Genomic DNA, 22,647 nt, shown 5'->3' with positions numbered 1-22,647 from the left:
GAGAGAGACAGTGTGAACAGGGGAGGGTCAGAGAGAGAGGGAGTGACAGACTCTGAAACAGGCTCCAGGCTCTGAGCTGGCAGTCAGCACAGAGCCCGACGCGGGGCTCGAACCCACGAACCGCGAGATCATGACCCGAGCGAAAGTCAGACGCCCAACCGACTAAGCCACCCAGGCGCCCCCGGAAATTTGTGCTTCTTAACCCCCTTTATCTGTTTCAGCCATTTCCTTACCCACCACCCTTCTGGGAAGTCTTCTTCTGTTTTTGTTCATTTATTTTGTTTTTAAGATTCCACATGTAAGTGAAATTGTATGGTATTTGTCTTTCTGTGTCTGACTTATTTCACTTAACATGATACCCTCTGGTTCCATCCGTGTTGTCACAAATGGCAGATTCTTGTTCTTTTTTATGGCTGGCTAATAACACCATCTTCTTTGTCCATTCATTTGTTAATGGGCACTAGGGTTGATCCCATGTCTCAGCTGTTGTAAATAATGCTGAAATAAACATAGGGAGGGGGGCGCCTTGGTGGCTCAGTTGGTTAAGCCTATGACTTCGGCTTAGTTCGTGATCTCTTGGATCATGGGTTTAAGCCCCACGTCGGGCTTGCTGCTGTTAGCACAGAACCCACTTCAGATCCTTGGTCCCACTTTCTCTCTGCCCCTCCCCTGCCCACTCTTGCTCGCCCGCTCTCTCTCAAAATAAACAGAGGGGTGCATATGTCTTTGAGTTAGTGGTTTTGTTTTCTTTGGAGAAATACCCAGTAGTGGAATTACTGGATTATATTTCAATTTTTAATTTTTCAAGAAACCTCCATTCTGTTTTCCATAGTGGCTGCACCAGGTTTGCATTCCCACCAACAGAGTTTGAGGGCTCCTTTTCCTCCACATACTTACCAATACTTGTTAATGCTTGTCTTTTTTTATTTTAGCCATTCTGATAGGTGTAAGGTATTATCTCATTGTGGTTTTGATATGCAGTTCCCTGACTATTACTAATGTTGAACATCTTTTCATGTGGCTGTTGCCTATCTGTATGTCTTTAGAAAAATGTCTATTCGGGGGCGCTTCAGTGGCTCAGTCAGTTAAGCATCCAACTTCAGCTCAGGTGATGATCTCATGGCTCGTGGGTTCTAGCCACATGTTGGCCTCTGTGCTGAAAGCTTGGAGCCTGGAGCCTGTTTTGGATTGTGTGTCTCCCTCTCGCTCTGCCTCACTCCCACTCTCACTCTGTCTCTCTTAAAAATAAATAATAAACATTAAAAAAAAGAAAAATGTCTATTCAGGCCCTCTGCCCATTTTTAACTTGGGTTTTAGGGGTTTTTTGGTGTTGAGTTTTAGAGGTTCTTTATATATTTTAGATATTAACTCCTTATCAGATAGAGCATTTGCAAAATTCCATTCAGTGGTTTGCCTTTTGTTGGTTGTTTCTTTTATTTTGCAAAAGCTTTTTATTTTGGTGTAGCCAAAATAATTTTATTTTGCTTTTGTTTCCCTTGCCTGAAGACATATCTATAAATATGTTGCTAAAGCTGATGCCCAAGAGATTCCTGCCTGTGTTTTCTTTTAGGAGTTTTATGGTTTCAGGTCTCACATTTAGATCTTTAATCCATCAGTTCCTTTTTGCGTAACATTCTTTTATATCCTGTATTTGCTCTTTAACTCACTGCCAGTATGTTTCAAGTTTGGACCGATATTTTTAGATTTCTTTCAAGAGTCTAAGTAGAAGTGATAAGAGTTCAGGAGTTGGGTGAAGAAAATAGTGGAAAAGAAGTAAGAACCGTGTTAGGACTGCTTGGTTTGGAGTGGCATGTCATTGAGTCCCTAGCTCCATTTTTTTGTTTTTTGGGTATTTTTCAGGTTCTTGTTTTTAGTTGTCAGTAGAGGGCGCTTACCACCCTGTTAATATTTCTGAAACTTGAATGGAAGTTGCTAATAATTAACGCTACTGAATGTTTTGGTGGAGTTAAGGTTAGAGACCATTAATTATTTGTTGAGGGCAACAATTTTGACAGACTTAAGAACATAGAAGCTTTAAGATAGAAAAAGGTTTGTCTTCACATTGAAATTTCTATAACTGACTAAAATTAGAAACCAAATGTTCTTCTGGACCAAAGTAAACTTCAAAGAACAGATTAGGCCAGGGTTTGGCAACCTTTTCTGTGAAGGGCCCCAGACTGACTACTTTAGGCTTTGAGGGCCATGTGGTCTTCACTGCAGTTATTCTACTCAGTCCGCGATAGCACGGAAGCATCCATGGACAGAACAGAAATGAGTGGGTGTGGCTGTATTCCAGTAAAACTTCATTTATAAAAACTCACTTGGGCACAGTTCAGCCTGAGGGTTATGCTTTGCCAATCCCTGCATTTTATTATTTGATTTTTTAAAATATTTTTAATTTTTTTTTTTTTTTTTTTAAGAGAGAGAGACAGCATGAGCAGCGGAGGGCAGAGAGAGAGAGGGACACATAGAATTTGAAGCAGGCTCCAGGCTCCGAGCTGTCAGCACAGAGCCTGACATGGGGCTCGAACTCACAGATGGTGAGATCATGGCCTGAGACGAAGTCAGATGCTTAACTGACTGAGCCACCCTGGTGCCCCAATTTGATTTTTTTCTTAAGTCAGATTTACTGAGCTTTATTTTATACACAGTAAAATTCACCCATTTTAATGTATAATTAGATGAGTTTTGATAAATACACACTCATTTGGGTTACAATCAAGGAGAGGAATAGTTCCATCAACCCCAAAAATTCCTTCATGCCCCTTTGTAATCAGCTCCTCCTCTACTTTCAACCCCTGGCAACTATTTTTTTTTTATATATTTTTTTAATATTTTATTTATTTCTAGGAGAGAGACAGCGTGAGCAGGGGAGGGTCAGAGAGAGAGAGGGAGTCACAGACTGAAACAGGCTCCAGGCTCTGAGCTGGCAGTCAGCACAGAGCCTGACGCGGGGCTTGAACCCACGAACCTCTATTTCATGACCTTAGTGAAAGTCGGACGCTTAACCGACTAAGCCACCCAGGCGTCCCAGCCCCTAGCAACTATTGATGTGTTTTCAGTCCCTGTAGTTTTACCTTTTTCAGAATGCCTCATAAGTAGGATCATATAGTATAGAGCCTTTTGAGACTGGCTTCTTTCCTTCAGCATAATGCATTTGATGTTCATTCAGTAGTTTCTTCCTTTTTACTGCTGAGTAGTGGCACACTGTATAGAATTACTAGGGCTCATCAGTTCAGCAATTGAAGGATATGGAACTTCCAGTTTTTGGTTTTTTTTTTTTAAATGTTTTATTTATTTCTAGGAGAGAGAGAGACAGCGTGAGCAGGAGAGGGTCAGAGAGAGAGGGAGTCACAGACTGAAACAGGCTCCAGGCTCTGAGCTGGCAGTCAGCACAGAGCCCGACTCGGGGCTCGAACCCACGAACTGTGAGATCATGACCCAAGTGAAAGTCGGACGCTTAACCGACTAAGCCACCCAGGCGCCCCATGGAACTTCCAGTTTTAAACAGTTATAAATAAAGCCACTCTACCTATGTGCACACAGGTTTTTGGTTGAACTTAAGTTTCTGTTTGTCTTGGGTAAATATCTAGGAGTGGGATTGCTAGATCATGTGGTCAGTATATATTTAACACATGAGAAACATATATTTAACACACTGATAAGCTGTCTTCCAAAGGCTACAGATCTTTCTTTCTCCTTGATTAGTGATGGGCTCCTGATTTTGGCAGCTGCATGGCACCCAGCGGACAATCCGTGTCTCATCTATTACTCTCTGATAACAGTAGAAGATAGTGGCCACCAAATGTCTGATGTAGTAACTGTAGAAGTCACTCAGTATAATCCACCTTTTCAGGTACGATTTCTATCTGCAAATTAAATTACAAATGATAGTAACATACAAGTAACTGAACTCATACAAGTTGTTTGTCAGATCTTTTTAAGAGATTAATTTGCGGGGCTTGGAAATATTTTTAAATAGCCAGTTTTTAGGCATTGCCGTCTTACATCTGTTCCTTTGCCCAATCTTAGCTAAATGAGAGTAGAAGCAGCTGACAACAAGCAGTTGTTCAATATTGTAAATATTGTTTAATAATGATGCCATTCGTAAGGAAATGTAAATTCATTTCATTTGGCCTTCAGTGATATAGTATCTAATTTTGTTAAATCCTTATTCTTAATATGACTGTAACTAAATACTGTAAGGAAATAATTTAATTTGTTCTTTTATTTCAGACAAACCTCATAGTTCTGATTATGTAGGAAAAACATGCTCAGTGTTAAGATTTTTCAGGCAGTGCAAAAGAGGTAGAAAGAAAACAGTTTCAGAATGAAATCACAGGATACCCCTTTTAATGTTTTATTTATAAAATTACTTCTTTAATAACAAACAGTATGTATTTGCTAATTTCATTTAATTAAGTCCTATTTCTATTTCTGCTTCTGATTTTATATATGAACAAATGAACTCTGTTTTCTTGTGCTTGATATCTTCACAATGAAGTAAGAACCTGCATGTTTACCAGGGATCACTTATAAAGTATTTGCCAATTCTAAATCAGTAATATAAGGAATTAATTTTTTTTGATGTTTATTTATTATTGAGACAGAGAGAAACAGAGCATGAATAGGGGAGGGACAGAGAGAGAGGAAGACACAGAATCTGAAGCAGACTCCAGGTTCCGAGCTGTCAGCACAGAGCCCAGTGTGGGGCTCAAACCCACAAACTGTGAGATCATGACCTGAGCTGAAGTCAGACGCTTAACTGACTGAGCCACCCAGGTGGCCCTGAATTAATTTTTTTATGTCTTTTTTTTTTTTTAGTTTAGTTTAGTTTTGGATTTTTTGTTGTTTTTCATTTTTTAATTAATAAATTATTTATTTTCAATCCAAGTTAGTTAACATATAGTGTAATAATGATTTTAGGAGTAGAATTTAGTGACCCATCATTTTTATACTGCACCCAGTGCTCATCCCAACAAGGGCCCTCTTTAATGGCCACCCCCCATATAGCCCATCCCCCTCCAGCAACCCTCAGGGTGTTTTCTGTATGTAGGAATCTCTTATGGTTTAGCTCCCTCTCTGTTTTTATCTTATTTTTGCTTGTCTCCCCCTGTTCATCTGTTTTGCTTCTTAAATATTTTTTTTCTTTTCTCACATTTCTTAAAGGCTTTTAGTTAAAATCCTACCACCATGGGATTATTTCCAAAATTAGCTAATTATTTACAGCTCTACAAATGGTTTCTCTAATTGATGTTTGTAAACCTATTTTATAAATCATCCCAAGGGTAGTATTTGGGTTTTCATAAGGGCAATCTGAATTATTTTATCGTATTTATGAGATAATGAACAAAAATATAAAAAAAATTATACAAACAAGTATTTCTGTTCTAATTCTCATTAAATGTAATCTTTAATTTTCAGTCTGAAGACTCGATTATGTGTCGGTTGATGGTCCCAAACTTTTCAAACCAGACTGCTTATCTGTACACTGAGAGTGCCGTCTATGTGTGCTCCACGGGAACTGGGAAGTTTTCTCTTCCTCAGGAGAAAATTATCTTTAATACACAAGGTACAGTATCAGTTTCAGAAAGGATGGTTAACGACTCAGCCATTCTTAAAGTTTTTTTTTTGTTTTTTTGTTTTTTTTTTTTAATATTTTTATTTTATTTCTAGGATAGAGAGAGACAGTGTGAACAGGGGAGGACCAGAGAGAGAGGGAGACACAGACTCTGAAACAGGCTCCAGGCTCTGAGCTGGCAGTCAGCACAGAGCCCGACGCGGGGCTCGAACCCACGAACCGCGAGATCATGACCTAAGTGAAAGTCGGACGCTTAACCGACTAAGCCACCCAGGCACCCCATTCTTAGAAGTTTTTATTGTCTTTCCATAAGTGTTATTTTAAGCATGGTACCTCCAAGTGTTATTGAGACATTCACTCAGTACGATACCAGTAGTAGATGATGTCCCAACCCTACTGAAAAACCAGAAGGGTAGTAAATTCCCAAACTGTTATGGGCAAAAATAGTAATGTTCTCCAGAAAAAGCCAGGAAGGAGAGAACTGATGGTAAGAAAAGTAATTGCTTATTCCTAGTTATAATAACTTATGCTGGGTTGCTGTTCTTTAAGGGAGTTTGTCCAGATCTCTGGATTAGGAGATTCCCAGATGGTGGACTCATGCAAGGGTGCTGGAATGGGGGTAGGGGCAGGTGGAGCCAGCCAGGAGTGAGAAAAAGCCAAGCAGGTAGTCTAGTCAGGAATTTTGTCTAAAGAGATTGGGCAGAGGGCAAAATCCAAGTAGGGCAATAGGATGGAACTTAGATTTTCTAGTTTAAACACAAGAGCCTTGACCTTGGGTAGGGAGAATGTTATTAAGTCATTGAGCAAGCATAGACTTTTTTTTCCCTCCCCTTTGGCTTAGTAAGTAAAAATACAGGGCACCTAGGTGGCTGAGTCAGTTGAGCCTCTGACTCTTGATACCGGCTCAGGTCACGATGTCTCAGTCGTGGGATCAAGCCCTGCATCAGGCTCCACCCTGGATGTGGGATTTTCTCCCTCCCTCTCTTCCTTTCCCCTGCTCTAGCTCTCTTTCTCTACTTCTCTTTCTCTCTCCCTCCCTCTCTCTCTCTCTCTCTCTCTCTCTCTCTCAAATAAAATTTTTAAAAAGCTGAGTTCTAAGTAGGAATATTGTAAAGGAAAAAAATGTTTATATTATATCAAAATGAGGTTTTGCTAAAGGTGGTAGATTTTATTTATATTTTATTTTTAAGAGAGAGAGTATATATGCGGGGGAGGGGCAGAGGGAGAGAGAATGTCAAGCAGGCTCTGCGCTCTCAGGGCTCAATCCCACAACCCTGGGATCATGACCTGAGCCGAAAATAAGAGTCAGACACTCAACTGACTGAGGTGCCCCTAGAGTGATAGACTTTAGAAAGCATTTTTTAGTTATGTATTTTTGTATATTTTCTTTCTTTCAGGAGATAGTATTTTAGGAGCTGGTTCCTGCAGTGGTCTTCCTATTCTTTTTTCTAGAAACAGTGGATTGGTGTCTATTACGTCAAGGGAAAATGTGTCCATATTAGCAGAAGACCTTGAAGATTCCCTAGCATCTTCAGTTGCTGGACCCAGCAATGAGGTAATGCAGTTCCATAAGACTTTTAAATTTTTATTAGAGTAATTCCTTAAAAAATTTTTTTTTGAATATTTATTTTTGAGAGAGAGAGTCAGAATGTGAGCAGGGAAAGGGCAGAGAAAAAGGGAGGCACAGAATCCGAAGCAGGCTCCAGGCTCTGAGCTGTCTGCACAGACCCTGACACGGGGCTGAAACTCACAAATCTTGAGATAATGACCTGAATTGAAGTAGGACACTTAACTGACTGAGCCACCAAGTGCTCCTAGATATTTCCCACAAATGTTTTAGTTGAACAGTTTTAAAAGAGTTGTGATGAAACATAATTCTTTTACCTCCCTCATCTCCTCTGTCCTCCCTTCCAGAAGCAGCCAGCTCCTTTCAGGTCTTTCAGCAGGGTCTTCTGGTATGTTTCTCCATATTTCTAAGTAAGAGTGTATGTTGCTATCTGTCTCTTAATTTACCAGTTTTAGACGTCTCTTGATTTCCTATTATAGAAGATAAGGATTTAGGTAACTTACATTCCTTCCTCTGCCTATATTGTCCCAATATAAACTCTTTTCCTTTAATAACAATGTGAATATTGTTTACGGTTAACTGAGTCAGGTAATATACTGATTACATTTCCTTCATTATTCAACTTCATGTGATTCTTGGAGTTTTTAATGGACTATTTTTATATTTGCTTTTATTCTTCTTTAATATGTGGCCCATCTTCTAACAGCCTCCAATAGCCGTTTAAGTGCCTTTCAATATGGTCTTCCTCATAGTCAAATCTCTAGAAATTCTACATCTACGATCATCTTGGAATTTTCCTTTTCATTGTCCACAGACCCCCAGGGGTCTGTCCCTGCACCGCCCACACTATCTGCTGTGTCTCCTCTCCACTCTGTCCGCCATTCCTTCTTCTGGTTTCCATCTGCATGCATGGTAGTTGGAATCACAGATGTTTGGGTGGTGATGCTTCTGCTACTATGGGATGATTTTGAAAGGGAGAGTGGGGCACAAAGCACCAGGGTTTTTCTGTCTTGCAACATGAAATACCCTGAGCTGTAGATTTGTATCATTCTTTTACAGAAGACTAAATTAATATCATGTGGGGTAATTTCCATTTGAATAAAATGTGAAATATATTGACTATGTCTGTAATTCAGAATTAAAATGACTTGGTAGTTTCAACAGAAAGTGACAGTTTTTTTACTTTTATTCTTTTGTAGCCTTGGAGATTTGTAATACTGCCTTATGTTACAAAGCTATCTTAGAGCATACTACTTCTTTAAAATTTTTCTAAATCCTTGTTTAAGCTTAAAATCAACTGTTATTCTTGGTAATATACATTGTGATGAACTGTGTAAGAGCAAACCTATAAAAGGTTTTGTGGGTTATGATGAAACGCCCAGATAATTTTACTCACAATATAATCCCTGAGTTAATATATACCTTTTTAAAAATAAATTGAGTCAACTAATATTTTTTATTTTTATATTTATTCTAGGATAGTTAACATAAAGTGTTATGTTAGTTCCAGGGATGCAATATAGTGTTTCAGTAATTCTATACATTACTCAGTGTTCATTATGATAAATGTACTTTTACTCCCCTTCACCTGACCCATCCCCCCACTCACCTCCCCTTTGTGACCACCAGTTTGTTCTCTAGAGTTGTTGAGACTGTTTTTCACATTGTCTCTTCTTTTTCATTGTTTGTTTGCTTGGTTTCTTCCACATATGAGTGAAATCATATGGTATTTGTTTTTCTCTGACTGACTTCATTTAGCATTGTATTTTCTAGATCCATCCATGTTGTTATAAATGGCAAATATACATTCATTCTTATGGCTGAGTAATACTCCATTGTTCTCTCTCTCTCTCTCTCACACACACACACACACACACACAGCACATCTTCTTTATCTATTAATCTACTGATGGATACTTGGGCTGCTTCCATAATTTGGCCCTTGTAAATAATGCTAAACATAGGGGTTCATATATATTTTTAAACTAGTGTTTTTGTATTCTTTGGGTAAATATCCAGTAGTGTGATTGCTAGATTGAAGGATTGTTCTACAAATGTGCGTGCGAGTGGGGGAGGGGCAGAGGGAGAGGGAAAATCTTCAGCAGCCTCCACACCCAGTGCAGAGCCAGACTCAGGGCTCCATCCCCACGCATTGTGAGATTATGACCTGAGCCAAAATTAAGAGTCAGGCTCTTAACTGAGCCACCAAGGCGCCTCAGGGTAGTTTTACTTTTTTAACTTTTTGAGGAATCCCCATACCATTTTCCACAGTGGCTTCACCAGTTTGCATCCCCACCAACAGGGCACAAGGGTCCCTTTTTTGTCCACATCCTTACCAACACTTGTTTTTTAGGTGTTAAATCAGTTCTTTATATATTTTGAACAGTAATCCTTTATCAAATATGTCATTGGCAAATGTCTTCTCCCATTGAGTAGTTTGTCTTTTAGTTTCATTGTTTCATTTGTTGTGCAGAAGCTTTTTATTTTGAGTTAGTCCCAGTATGTTATTTTTGCTTTTGTTACCTTGGCCTCAGGATACATATCTAGAGAAACATGGATGTCAGAGAAATTAACTGCCTGTGCTTTCTTCTGGGATTTTTATTGTTTCAGGTTTCAGATTTAGGTCCTTAATCAAATTTTGAGTTTATTTTTGTATATAGTTCAAACTGGTCCAGTTTCATTCTTTTGCATGTAGTTGTCCAGTTTTCCCATCACCATTTGTTAAAAAGCGACTGTCTTTCCCATGCATATTCTTGCCTCCTTTGTCACAGATTAATTGATCATACAGTTGTGCATTTACTTCTGGGCTCTGTTTTGTTCCATTGGTCTGTGTGTCTCTCTTTGTGCCAGTACCATACTGTTGATGACTAAAGCTTTGTAATTTTTTCTTTTAATGTTTGTTTATTTTTAAGAGAGAGAGACAGAATGTGAGCAGGGGAGAAACAGAACGTGAGCAGGGGAGGGGAGAGAGAGTGAGGGGATCACAGAATCCAAAGCAGTCTCCAGGCTCCAAGCTGTCAGCACAGAGCCCCAACGCAGGCCTCGAACCCATGAACCATGAGATCATGACCTGAGCTAAAGTTGGACACATAACTGACTGAGCCAGCCAGGCACCCCTGATTACTATAGCTTTGTAGCATAATTTCATATCTAGGATTGTGAGATTTAACAGTTTTTTCTTTTCCAAGACTGCTTTGGTTATGTATACCTTTTTGTTAAGACTTTTGTTGACCATTTGGTCCATTTTATCTGGTTTCAGTAAATGTCTTAAGCCTCTGATGTAAAATGCATTCTAAACAGTTTGTGTGTGTGTGTGTGTTGTTGCTGTCACAGGTGGGTCCAGTTTCTAGTCCCGTAATTTAGAATATTCTGATATCTTCAGCTCTAAGTTACGGTGTTTTATTTGACAGAGTATGGTTTTTGAGGCTTCTACAAAGAATGAAATCATAGCCCAAGAAGATAAAACCAAAGTGTTAAAAGCTGCTTTTCTGCAGTACTGCAGGTACGAAATGTTTTTTAAATTTATGGCTCAATTTATTTGACGTCTGAGCACACATTTTACTTACACATGTGTTCCTTATTTGTTGACTGGTGAGCAAGTTGGAGGAATGCTGCCACCAAGGAGCAGATGTTTTTCTGAGCTTCAGTGCTTTACCAAACTTACTCTGCACTTGGTAGGCACAAGAGACTTCCAGCTGGTCTAAGAAAAAACATAGTGTAACATACCCTCTCCACTTAATGGATAACAATGTGCTGTTAAAAATGGTGATCATGGAAGACCTCTTTTTTTTTTTTTTTTACAAATAGTTTATTGTCATGTTGGTTTCCATATAACACCCAGTGCTCATCCCCACGAGTGCCCTCCTCCATGCCCATCTCCCCCTTCCCCCCCCACACCCATCATTCCTCAGTTTGTTCTCAGCATTCAAGAGTCTCATGGTTTGCCTCCCCCCTTCTCCTCCTCCACGGTCCTCCATTAAGTTCCTCCTAATCCTCCTATACGGGCAAACATATGGTATTTGTCCTTCTCTGCCTGACTTATTTCACTCAGCATAACACCCTCAAGGTCCATCCATTTTGCTACACATGGCCAGATGTCATTCTTTCTTATTGCCAGATCATGGAAGACATCTTGCAAGCATGTTTTATGTAGACTTTGAAGACAAATAAATTGCATACAAAGGCTTATTGATGTCATAAAGAAATTAGACTTGGCGTATTCATTGAGTTTTGTCATGTACAGGATCACCAGAGAACTGAGTGGCTTATTTAGTGTAGCTCATGAATCTGCCATCTGGCTGTTTTGGGGCTGGCCTCCTGTGGACTCATTGTCCATGATCAGCTGCCAGCCACCCAACCTAGGCTTGCTCACAGTTTGGGGGCTCTGGTTGGTCATCTCTCTGCTCATGTGCCCTCTCATCATCTAATAGACTCCCCTCCCTGGGTGCTCTCCTCCTCCCCGTGGCTTCAGTTCTTCCCTAAGATGCAGACATAATTTACTCATGTGTGTGATGTGTGCTCTCTCTGCCACCTGCACCCCTCCTCCTAGTCACCTCAGCCGTGCTGCTCTTCTGCCTTAGCTGCAGGCCTCTGCTTATCCATCTCTTCCTCCAGGAAGTTTTCCCTGCCCCTGGGACGGGTTTGGTTTCCCTTCTGTGTGCTCTGTACATGTAACTGCTTGTTTAACTCTCTGGCTCCTTGTCACACCGAATCCTTTGTGAAGTTTTGGACTATTTTTAATGTCTTGTCATTCTGCCTCCAGTGCCCGGCCTGTTGTAAGCACTCAACATGTATTTGTTGAATTAATAAATGCATTAATAGTCTCTCTTTCGTTTTATTCATCTTTTTTAATGTTTATGTATTTTGAGAGAAAGAGATAGCAAGCAGGGGAGGGGCAGAGAGAGGGAGACAGAGAATCCCAAGCAGGCTCTGCACTGCCAGGGCAGAGCCAGATGTGGATCTCGAACTCACGAGCCATGAGATTACGACCTGCGCCAAAATCCAGAGTCGGACGCTTAACTGACTGGGCCACCCAGACGCCCCATGTCTCCCTTTTAAATAAATTTTACTTTAATGTATTAATAATGTTGTTAACTTTGGGCTAAAATAGGGGAGTTTCACAATTAACTTTTTTTGTGGTGAAGTTTGAAAATGTTTGCCTCCTTTAATACTTTTATTTTCCAATTTTGATTTCAGGAAAGATATAGGTCATGCTCAAATGATGGTTGATGAGCTCTTTTCCTCCCACTCTGATTTGGATTCCGACTGTGAACTAGACAGGGCTGTTACCCAAATCAGTGAGGACCTGGTGGATGACTACCCAGCCTCTGACCCACGGTGGGCCGAGTCTGTCCCCGAGGGTAAGGACTTCTGTTTTTCATGTTATGGAGTGATCTGTTTTGAGAATATTCTGGTTCCTTTAATAAAGCATCTTTTGAAACATGTCTTTTTTAGTTTTTGAAACAATTGTTAATTTATAATGTTTTAAAAGGTTGTAAATTACCTTATAGTAGATTTTGGAAAGGGCTTAGATCAGATCTGCATAATAAAAACTGAAGGAATATTGGAGCAAATCTTGCTTGTTCTGCCTGAAGCAGATTAATGAGCTCTACTTAGCTTCCTCACCATTTTATTTCTAAAAGGAAATTGGTAGCATAGGTAAGCATTTGGCGTCTGTTATATATATACATATGTGTATATATATATGTTTTTAAGTTTATTCATTTATTTTGAAAGAGAGAGTGTGCGCAAGTGGGACAGGGGCAGAGAGAGGGAGAGAGAATTCCAAGCAGGCTCCACTTTGTCAGCGCAAAGCCCAATGCAGGGCTCAAACTCATGAACTGCGAGATCATGACCTGACCTGAAGTTGGACACTTAACCTACTGAGCCACCCAGATGCCCCATTGACCCCTGCTTATTAGCCCCCAAATTTTGGCATAATCACTGTATTTGCCTAATAGAAATTATACATTTTCTTAAGAGCTGCCATGAGTAACCCTCAGTGTTTTGAAGTGGGCATGTCTTGTCTGTCTGCCCAGCTTTTCCCTCCCTGCTCTGGGGGCTGTCCCTCTTAGACTTCTACCGCAGCGTCCCAGCAGATGGCCTCAGATCTCATTTCTCTCCCTCATTTCTTACTTTGCAAGTTAGCTAAGCCTCATTAGAGGTTTACGAAGGAAATGTTAGTGCTTACCTTTTTTCTTTGACTTTATTTTTAGCTGTCAAGCATAGAACAATAGAAATAATTAAGCTAATAATAGCATGTTTTGTGTTTTGAATAAACACAGTATAAAGTGTATCAGACTCCCAAAATTTCCCTCTAAATTTTTTAAATTCTTGGGTAATGTTACAAATAATTGCATTGAAAGGTTTGGTTTCCTTTTGTATAGATTTTTTTTTTCTTAACTTTTTATTTTAATAGCAGTAGTTATTGTAAACCAGGTATACTATGTGTTTAAATCTTGTTATTGTGTTTCAACAGAAGCACCTGGGTTTAGCAATACATCACTGATTATTCTTCACCAGCTGGAAGACAAAATGAAAGCCCATTCTTTCCTTATGGACTTTATTCACCAGGTAAGCATCTCATCTCTATGAACAGACACTGTCTTTTGTCAGCTCTCTCCAGGACAGCAGGAGATCCTTGCTTATTGTGAGGTGTTTCATTGGGTGGGACATGGCGCGTGTTTTGGATTTTCTTTGCTGTCTTAAAAGTAATTCTAGGGTTGGTGGGGGTGGAGGGGGCGAGCTATTCAAGGATAAATACTGTATTGAAAACAGGGTAAAAAGGAAGAAAAATAGTGTATTTCAGTAGAAATGCTTCAGCTTTTCTTATAACATTCAATGATATCCTGCTTCTTATTCAGGTCTTCTGTGTGCTTTTATGTAAACTTAGGTTTTCATGAATTGACTTTATATTATTAAAAAGACAGTGAATAATATCAAGGTGATGACAGATTTTGATATATGGGTTTTTAATTTTGAAGGGCCATTAGAATCAATTCCCTATTTAAAGTATTTTTTAAGGAGTATTCCCATTTATATTGGGTCTAAAGTTAGAATACTATAATTTGCTGCTACACAGAATTATTACACAGAATCACCCGTCTCTGCTTTGTTGATCAGTAGTGGCTCCCAGGCATATCATTTATCCAAATGAACACATTTAATCCCACTTGTGCTTACTTTTTCCAAAATTAGTAATGCCTTCATGTTAGAGAGATTCTGATGCTGTGTAAATAGAACTTTCTGTTGTGATGGGAATGTTCTATATCTGTGGCGTTCAGTAGCCACTAGTCATAGGCAGCTGCTGAGCACTTGAAGTGTGGCTGATTCAACTGAGAAACTACATTTGTTTTCAAAATAATTTTAACTAATTTAAATTTAAATCACCAGTTGGTGGATAGTGGCTACCTTATGATACCAGAAATACCTTGATTGTTCTTAAGTCCATATTCTGCTTCATTATAATGCTTGGTTTGGTTCCTGTCTACTTCTATTGTCTTGGCAAGGGAGCCACAGTCATTCAAGTCTGTCTGTCTGTTTCTCTCTCTCTCTCTCTCTCTCTCTCTCTCTGTATGTGTGTGTGTGTGTGTGTGTGTGTGTGTGTGTGTATAAATTTAGTGGTTTAGGTGGACTCCAAATTAATGGTAAAATATAACATTTTCTCCTGATGTAATTGTTTAGTTAGTCAAGTATACTAATTATATTTAGTATAATTACCTATTAGTACCTAACAAACCACTCCCCAAATCCCCAAAATATGGTGAATTAAAGCAGTTCTATGGAGTACCTGGGTGATTTTTCTGTGTATTTTGGCCGGCACCACGCCTTGAACTGCATTTAGGGTAGGCTGGACTTGAAAGTCCCCAAGTTTCTCATGTCTGATGGACAATTGGCCATCAGCTGGGCCACTTGGCTCTTCTCCACTTAGTCTCCAGTCCTCCTTTAGGCTGGACTGGCTTCCTGTGGTCTCAGGCAGCACTCAGCAGAGATGAACTTAGAAGCTGTAGTCTTCCTCAGGTCTTACCTTAGATGTCATGTTATGTTCCTTCCACCAAAGTGTCATTGGTCAAAGCAAGTCGCTAGGCCAGCCCAGATGAAAAGGATTGAGAATGGATTCTACCTCTTGACGGGAAGAGTGGCAGGAAGGTGTCATACGGGGTTGAAGCAGTTCACGCCTTAACATCACCCCGAGGGCATGCTGACTTAAAGGGTGAGGGAGCCGGTAGCAGGGCCGGTTGTAGCAGGGCCGGTTGCCGCATCTTTTGTCACCACCTGCCTGGGCTTCAGAGACCCTGCTGGCATCACTCAGCTCTTGGAAGCGGTGTGCATTGCAAGGTAGTGTCTAGCTGGATCTAAAAATTCCATTCTGGCCATGTGTTTATATTTGTATTACCTTATTAACGCTTATTAATTATTTTGATTTACATTAATAATCAGGAAAAATGTATAACCAGATACTTGCATCTAAGGAAATAATTCTGAACATAAGACTCTCTTTCTCGAGCCAAATTCAGCACCAACAGGGCCATATCTCATTCCAAAGGGGATGAGAATCAATATCAAGGCCTCAGGTCAGTATCTTTGCCTCTAGTTTTCTGGCGTTGAGGGAAGGCTGTGTCCTCACACACAGTACAGAGAAGCGGAGAAGCAGGGAGTTGGTTTGCTCTTCTTCGCTGTGTGGTTTGCATGCTGTTAATGTGTAGTCATCACTTCATTGGCCACGCTGCCACACTGAGGCAAATTAAAGCAGACAGGCAGAACGCCCTCATCTAAAAACTACATTTGCAGTATTTGTGAGGGAACCAAGAAGGGAATTCAAATCAGAAAAGACAATGGAACTCTTATTTTGTTTTATTATTTTTAAAAAATATTTTTTTTTTTTACAAATAGTTTATTGTCAAATTGGTTTCCATATAACACCCAGTGCTCATTCCCACAAGTGCCCTCCTCCATGCCCATCTCCCCCCTCCCCCCCAATGGAACTCTTATTTTAAAATAACCAGGTGAACAGGTTGAATAAATTGAGAGATCCATTCAGTGACCTGTTTCAGGGTCATTAAAAATAATGGGTAAAAAGAAAAAAAATATCTAAATGTGTTGTGAAAAATAAGATGCCATCAAAGCAAGGTACAGGAGCACCTGGGTGGCTTGGTCGGTTAAGCGTCCAACTTTAGCTCATGTCATGATCTCCCCATTCGTGGGTTTGAGCCCTATAGCTGTGCTGACAGCTCAGAGCCTGGAGCCTGCTTTTTATTGTGTGTCTCCCTCTCTATCTGCCCATCCCTCACTTGCACTCTGTGTGTGTCTCTCTCTCCAAAGTAAATAAACATTTAAAAATTTAAAAAAAAAAACAAAAAAAAAACCAAGGTGGAGAACAGTATATATAATGTGACTTCTTTGTATTTAAAAAAAATGTCTCCCAGTGTAGAAATGCCACAAAAGCATATAAAGACATGGAGGAGACTTAACTGTCCGTCCAGTAGGGAATGGGTGGGGGACTTTTACCTCTCCATACTATTAAGTTTTCTAAGCATGTGCAAGTCAGCCTCTCTGCTTTTACCATGGACAGTATGGTGGAGAGATTTCGAGTGGTGACCCACCCCTGCACCATTAGTTGAACCTCAAAGGAGCATTTGAACACTTTGTTAAATATTTTGTATTGTTCTCTTCCAGGGATTAGAGCTTCATGCCCTCTTTCCTGGGTTTGCTGTTCATTTGGGAAGGTAGAGAATGTTCCTGAGAGCCTTGAGGTCCAACCTACCCAGTCTTGATCCATTCTCCCTTTTTCCTGTGTTTTGTGAGGTTAAAGAAATCTTTTCAGACTGCCCTGGGTAGCCTGCATTGCAGTTCTCAGGATCGTGAAAGGTTGTAACTAATACTGCAAAACAGGCAGCTAACACTGGGAAAACCCGTGTGGATTTCCCCACACTTTTCCAAGATTCTCCTTTTCTAGGGTGTTGCTTTGTTATCAAATTAAGAAAGCAGACAGGAATCACACCTGCTGCATGCAAGGGTAGCAGGTACATTGAGCTTTAGGAGTGTCCCAGAGGGTTGGCCCCAGCTGTGTGAGGGCTCCATGTAAACACTAGCAGACAGCGTTAGTCAGGGCCGCTGGCTGTGAGCTTAGCCAGAGTCACTCCTGCAAGCTGCTTGGCATGGCCTTTCTCATCCTGCCTTCTTGCACATCCCAGTCCAGTCTCCCCCTCACTGAAGCCTCTCTGCTGCCCCCAATCCCTGACGGCTGCTGTTTTAAAAAGTGGAAGTCATCGGGTTTGAGTCCTGCTCCAGCTGCAGACTGGCATACACATCATGAGTCTGGGCCCTCGCTGCATTGCAGGGCCCCGTGGTCTGGCCTGAGGAAGGAAGACTTTAAAGGGACCAGTGTGAGTGACGTAGTGCTGGGAGCCTGACAGCGTTCCGGTTCTCTCTGCAGCTTGGGGAATCCAAGGTGGCAGGGGAGCTCAACTGAACTTGTTAAAAGTAGCATTAATTGTATTGTTCTCTTCCATGGGTTAGAGCTTCATGCCCTCTTTCCTGGCTTTGCTACTCATTTGGGATGGTAGAGAATGTTCCTGAGAGCCTTGAGGTCCAACCTACAGTATTATCCTTCCTTCTGGCCCTGGTTTATCACAATCACTCTCTCGGGTGTATTCTCTGAAGGAAGGGTTCATGTGTGCTGTCCTCTTAGCAGTCTTTATGATTGCTCTACGTTCTCAGAAGTCAGGGAGGGGATGGCTTTTCTGTAAGCAGTTTAGTGAGTGAATTCAGCAGCAAAGTGGTAAGAAATGGTTCTCCAGCCAAGAGAGGTCATGTTCATCCTCTGATTGCCCAGATTCTCTGCTCGCACTGTTAGTCAGGGGGCGCCAGCAGCACCCGGGCACACAGTATTTCTGTGTGGGGTCCCCGGGGTAGGAAGCATCGTCTCTCAGTTAGAAAAAGTGAAAGTATTTGTGCACAGAGAAAAAGGAAAAAGGCCCCTGAATATCATCTTTTATCTTTTGTTTTCAGTTGGCTGATGTTGGAGTTTCTGTTCTTGACATGCACTTGTAACCAAGCTTGTTTACACAACCAAGTCTTGCCAAGACACAAGTTGTTTTTGCTTTTCACTGTAATTACCTCTTGTTCTTCTGTCTTGACTGCTGACATTCCTAAGTGATTCTGAGGTCTATTTTATGGGAAGCAGCCTTCCCCTGGGGGTTTCCTTTTACATACTGCAGGGCTCTCTTTATACTTAAAAAGAAGAAAAAGGAGAAGACTAACCTCATGGGATATTTGCAGAAAACCATTTAGCAAAAGCTAGATTCCTCATTGTTTTCTTAAGCTCGTTGTAATAAAAAAAAGTCTTAATTCAGAAAAAAAATTTTCTAACCATGTGTGTTTATCACTTCTGTCCATAGGAATTCCCTGGGGATTTGGGTTATTATTTATTTTTGTTTTCTCTGTACTTTAATATAAACTTCAGCATATAAAAACCAAGTCACTTTGTTAATGAAATAGATTATACGTAGAATGTGGAAGACTATTCAGTATTTAGATCTTTCTCTCGGCTTCCTAGTTGGGATGTAATGCTTCATCAAATGAGAAAGCTTAGAAGTCCCAGAACCTAGTAACACTCCAGAAATGGGCATCAGGCAGACCAGAGGTAGGTAGTGCAAAGGATTAAAGACCCTCTCACCCTCCCCATGGCTTTAAGGTTCTGGGAATCAGTTGCTGAAGATGGAAACTGCTGAGTGTCTAGTTCCCAAGGATCTAGGATGTAGGGAAGTTACGTAGAAAAGAGCAATTTTACGATTTTGATAACCACAAATGAGAAATAAGATGGAGTAATGGAATGACCTTAATCTCAGAAGAGGAACATCTGCCCTTTCTTGTAGGTGCTAACAGCTCTGGCTGAAGGTGTGTGTGTGTGTGTGTGTGTGTGTGTGTGTGTGTGTGTGTGTTCAAAATAGCATAAAGGAGAGACAGCTGAGGTACTTTCTTGGGGACAGCTAAGGCCATAGCTCTGTACTATTGTGCTTCCGGGGGAGAGAAGACTGCCTTACTTCGAATGTTACTGTAAGTGCGTTCTAAGACCATGTGTTTGTATTTCCACCAGGTTGGCTTATTTGGACGTCTTGGCACTTTTGCAGTAAGAGGGATCCCCATGGCAACGCGACTGTTGCTCTGTGAGCATGCCGAAAAGCTATCGGCCGCCATCGTTCTCAAGAACTACCACTCGAGGCTCTCTGAGCTCGTTAACACAGCAATAATGATTGCTTTAAACAAGAGGGACTGCGAAATCCCATCCAACCTGACGCCTGCGGATGTCTTTTTTAGAGAAGTAAGGAGTTATTTTGCCCTTAATGTGGCTTTCTAGAGCTGTGCTTTTGCTGATCATGCCTCGAACAGAGAAAAAGATTGAGGACAAAAAAAAATCTCATTGAAATTTTAAATAGGACTCCATATTTATTTATCACTTTCTCTATAAATTAGAGCTTGCAAAATTCACTAAAAAGTCTTCCCTCCTGTCTGCCAGATGTTTTCCTTTTGTCCCTCCAAACCCACTCTTGTCTCTGCCTCAGAGGCCCCTTCGCTCGTGGGCTCCCTTGCCCTCTGGCTTCTTGTTGCCTTTAACAGAGGTGAGGCACTACTATTCTCTGTTCCATTTGTTATCCCCTCCCACAGCTTCATTCCCTCCCGGCTTCCACTGCGGTTCGCCGTGCCTTCTGTCAGAGACCGCAGCTTCCCTCTGGCTGCTCTCCGTGTCTCCGTGTTTCCAGAAGCTGCCTCTTCCCAGCGCGCCTTCACACCTGGACTTACTGGCAGCTCCGCTGTTGCTGCCCCGGGTGCCGCCCGCCTTTGCTTGTAGATCCGCTTACTCTGCCAACACCGCTGTAAACCGTCACTTCACTAAACTCTTCTCAGGTGCCTGCTAGGATCCTACTATCTACCTTGCTATTAAAATCATTTTCTTTTCAAAGGAAAAGAAAAATGTGCTGTAAACTTTGGAAGGAGAAAAGAGGAAGGTGCTGGTGGCCTCTGGCCATTGTGATAACAGTACACAGTTCGTGTTCTTGTGTTGTGACTTCTTATAACCTCGTGAAGGGACGAGGGAGATTTACTCCCTCCCTTTAAAGGTGACTCTATGCTGCTAGTTCATCCCACAAGCTTTGAAATTCGGAATTGTTTTTTGCATTTGGGGAACTTTTAACTCTGTTTAATGCCTCTAATTTTTATTTTCTTCGTACTACAGTCTTGCTGTAATCTAGTATGTAACAGGCTATGCCAAGAAGTCTTTTTTTCTTAATACAGTTGACCGTTGAACAACTTGGAGGTGTGGGGTGACAATCCCCTTGAACAATAGAAAATCTGTGTATAACTTCTGACTCCTGCAAAACTTAAGCACTAATAGCTTATAGTTGATCAGAACCTTACCAATAAATAGTCAAATTAGCACATTTTGTATGTTATGTGTATTATATACTGTATTCTTACAGTAGAGGAAAGGAAATATTAAATTTTACCTAGGGACATATGGGTGCCTCAGTAGGTAAGCATCTGACTCTTGATTTAGGCTCAGGTCATGATCTCACAGTTCATGACCACACAGAGGCTGCTTGGGATTCTCTCTCTCCCTCTCTCTCTGTTCCTCACCTGCTCTCTTTCAAAATAAATATTTTTTTTAAATGAAATTTACATAAAGAAGAAAAATTCACAGTACTGTACTATATTTATCAAAAACAATCTGTGCATAAGTGGACCCATGTATTTCAGACCTGTGTTGTTTAATAGTCAATTGTGTCTCATGTACTGTAACCTAAAAATAAGACATTGAACTATGTTCAGGTTTTCTGTTGATTCCATAAATGTACTTCGTTCAAAGAATACCTGTTTTTATACACTTGAGTTAGTTTTTTCCTGGGGAATGTAAGGCAGAGCAGTTTTTTTGTTTTGTTTTTTAATCTAGGAAATATGCCCAAAATCTGAATGAAAGGAAGAAAAACAGTTTACATCAAGTTCCATGTTCTCATCAATCACAGGAATCTATTCAAACCTCCCACCACCCCCGCCAGCCAAGCTTACAGACAAAACTCGCAGGTGTCTGTACTTGGTCCTAACTCTTTGTTGTTTAGGAGGGTGAGGAGAGTGATGGTGTCCGAAGTAGAAGTGGGCAGAGAAGGGCTACAAAGAGAAGGCCATCTACATATTGGATGAGAGTACTATTTGGGAGGGAGAGGTTAGGTCTGAGGCCAGAGCTTGTCCAAAGAGGTGGTGTCTATCCCTCAAACTGTAGGAGAAGTGTCCAGAGTTAACTTTTGGAAGTGTTGGGTGTTGGGGGCAGTCTAGGTGGAGGTGAAAGGTCTTGGAATTCTGAGGAGATAGGAATAGTGAAGAATGTGTTAAGATTCAAGTCCGAACAAAACAAACAAAGAAAAGATTCAAGTCCGTAAAGTACATGATGGAGGGTAGAATGGTAGAGAGGAGGATGTATGGACTGGGGACCTCAGAGCTAATTCTGAGATCCTGAACTAGTCTATAAAAACCATCTGGCTTTTGGACTGGAAGGGTTGGAGTATTGTATTTGAGAAAAGGAATTTGGAAATGGGTTGTAAGCGTCTCAAGGCCTCAGCTTTGAGAGGGTACTGGGGTTTTGAAGGGGAAAAGGTAGGATCCTTAAGGCATATAGATAGCTTTCACAATCAGAATGTGTTGTAACTTTTGTCTTTTTTGTCTTTGTTCATACTTCATTTCAATATAGCAAAACAAAGATTTTTTTAAAAAATTAACAGAATATTTGAAAGCATTGAGTAACAGTCTTGTTCCTTTTTCTGCCTTTGGATCAAAGTGGAGAGCATACTAGTTAATTTATCTATTTTCCAGATAACTGAAAAAAAAATGAATGGTTTGGAAACCAGAAATAATTATCATTTGGATACATAATTCAGGAGTAGGACCTTAGGAATATGATAGAACAAAACCAAAAACATGATTGGTTTTTCAAAAGAACACTCCATATGGAAAATGGTAATGTTTAAGACTATGACATTTACTGGTCTTAAGCTTCCTTTGGGTGTAGTTCTGAATTCTAGGGTTCTGTAAGCAGAGGTAACTGCTTAAGAGAGAGACTGTCAGGTTAGTGTATGAACAGTATTTGAAACTGCTAAGTATGTAACTCCTATCATAAAGGTGTTTAGCAAGTGTTTTGACATTTGATTTGCTTTTATATATATATATATATTTTTTTTGCTTTTTATATCATATATGTTTCCCTATTGTTTTCACATTAACAGTGTTAAAAAAATTCTTATGTTTGGGGCACCTGGGTGGCTTAGTCAGTTAAGCATCTGACTCTTGATTTCAGCTCAGGCCATGATCTCTTGGTTCATGGGATTGAGCCCCAACTCAGGCTCTGAGCTGACAGCATGGGATCTGGTTGGGATATTCTGTGTGTGTGTGTGTGTGTGTGTGTGTGTGTGTGTGTGTGTGTGTCTCTTTCTCTCTTTGTCTCTATCAACTC

General features: G+C 40.6%; 1 protein-coding gene across 1 annotated transcript in view; it reads left to right on the top strand.

The window, feature by feature from the left end:
• Positions 1–22,647, top strand: part of NUP133 (nucleoporin 133) — a 53,917-nt gene that overhangs the window by 14,543 nt on the left and 16,727 nt on the right. Inside the window, exons 9-15 of the mRNA XM_039241246.1 lie at positions 3,709–3,856; positions 5,425–5,572; positions 6,979–7,136; positions 10,559–10,650; positions 12,345–12,508; positions 13,627–13,721; positions 19,246–19,470. Of these exons, the coding sequence (XP_039097177.1) occupies positions 3,709–3,856; positions 5,425–5,572; positions 6,979–7,136; positions 10,559–10,650; positions 12,345–12,508; positions 13,627–13,721; positions 19,246–19,470 (1,030 nt within the window). The remainder of the gene's footprint in view (positions 1–3,708; positions 3,857–5,424; positions 5,573–6,978; positions 7,137–10,558; positions 10,651–12,344; positions 12,509–13,626; positions 13,722–19,245; positions 19,471–22,647) is intronic.

This window comes from Hyaena hyaena, unplaced genomic scaffold (assembly GCF_003009895.1).
Source record: "Hyaena hyaena isolate Hyena2069 unplaced genomic scaffold, ASM300989v1 scaffold_193, whole genome shotgun sequence".
Taxonomy (NCBI): domain Eukaryota; kingdom Metazoa; phylum Chordata; class Mammalia; order Carnivora; family Hyaenidae; genus Hyaena; species Hyaena hyaena.
Note: the sequence above shows the minus strand (reverse complement) of the source record. Positions and strands in the feature narration are given on the sequence as shown.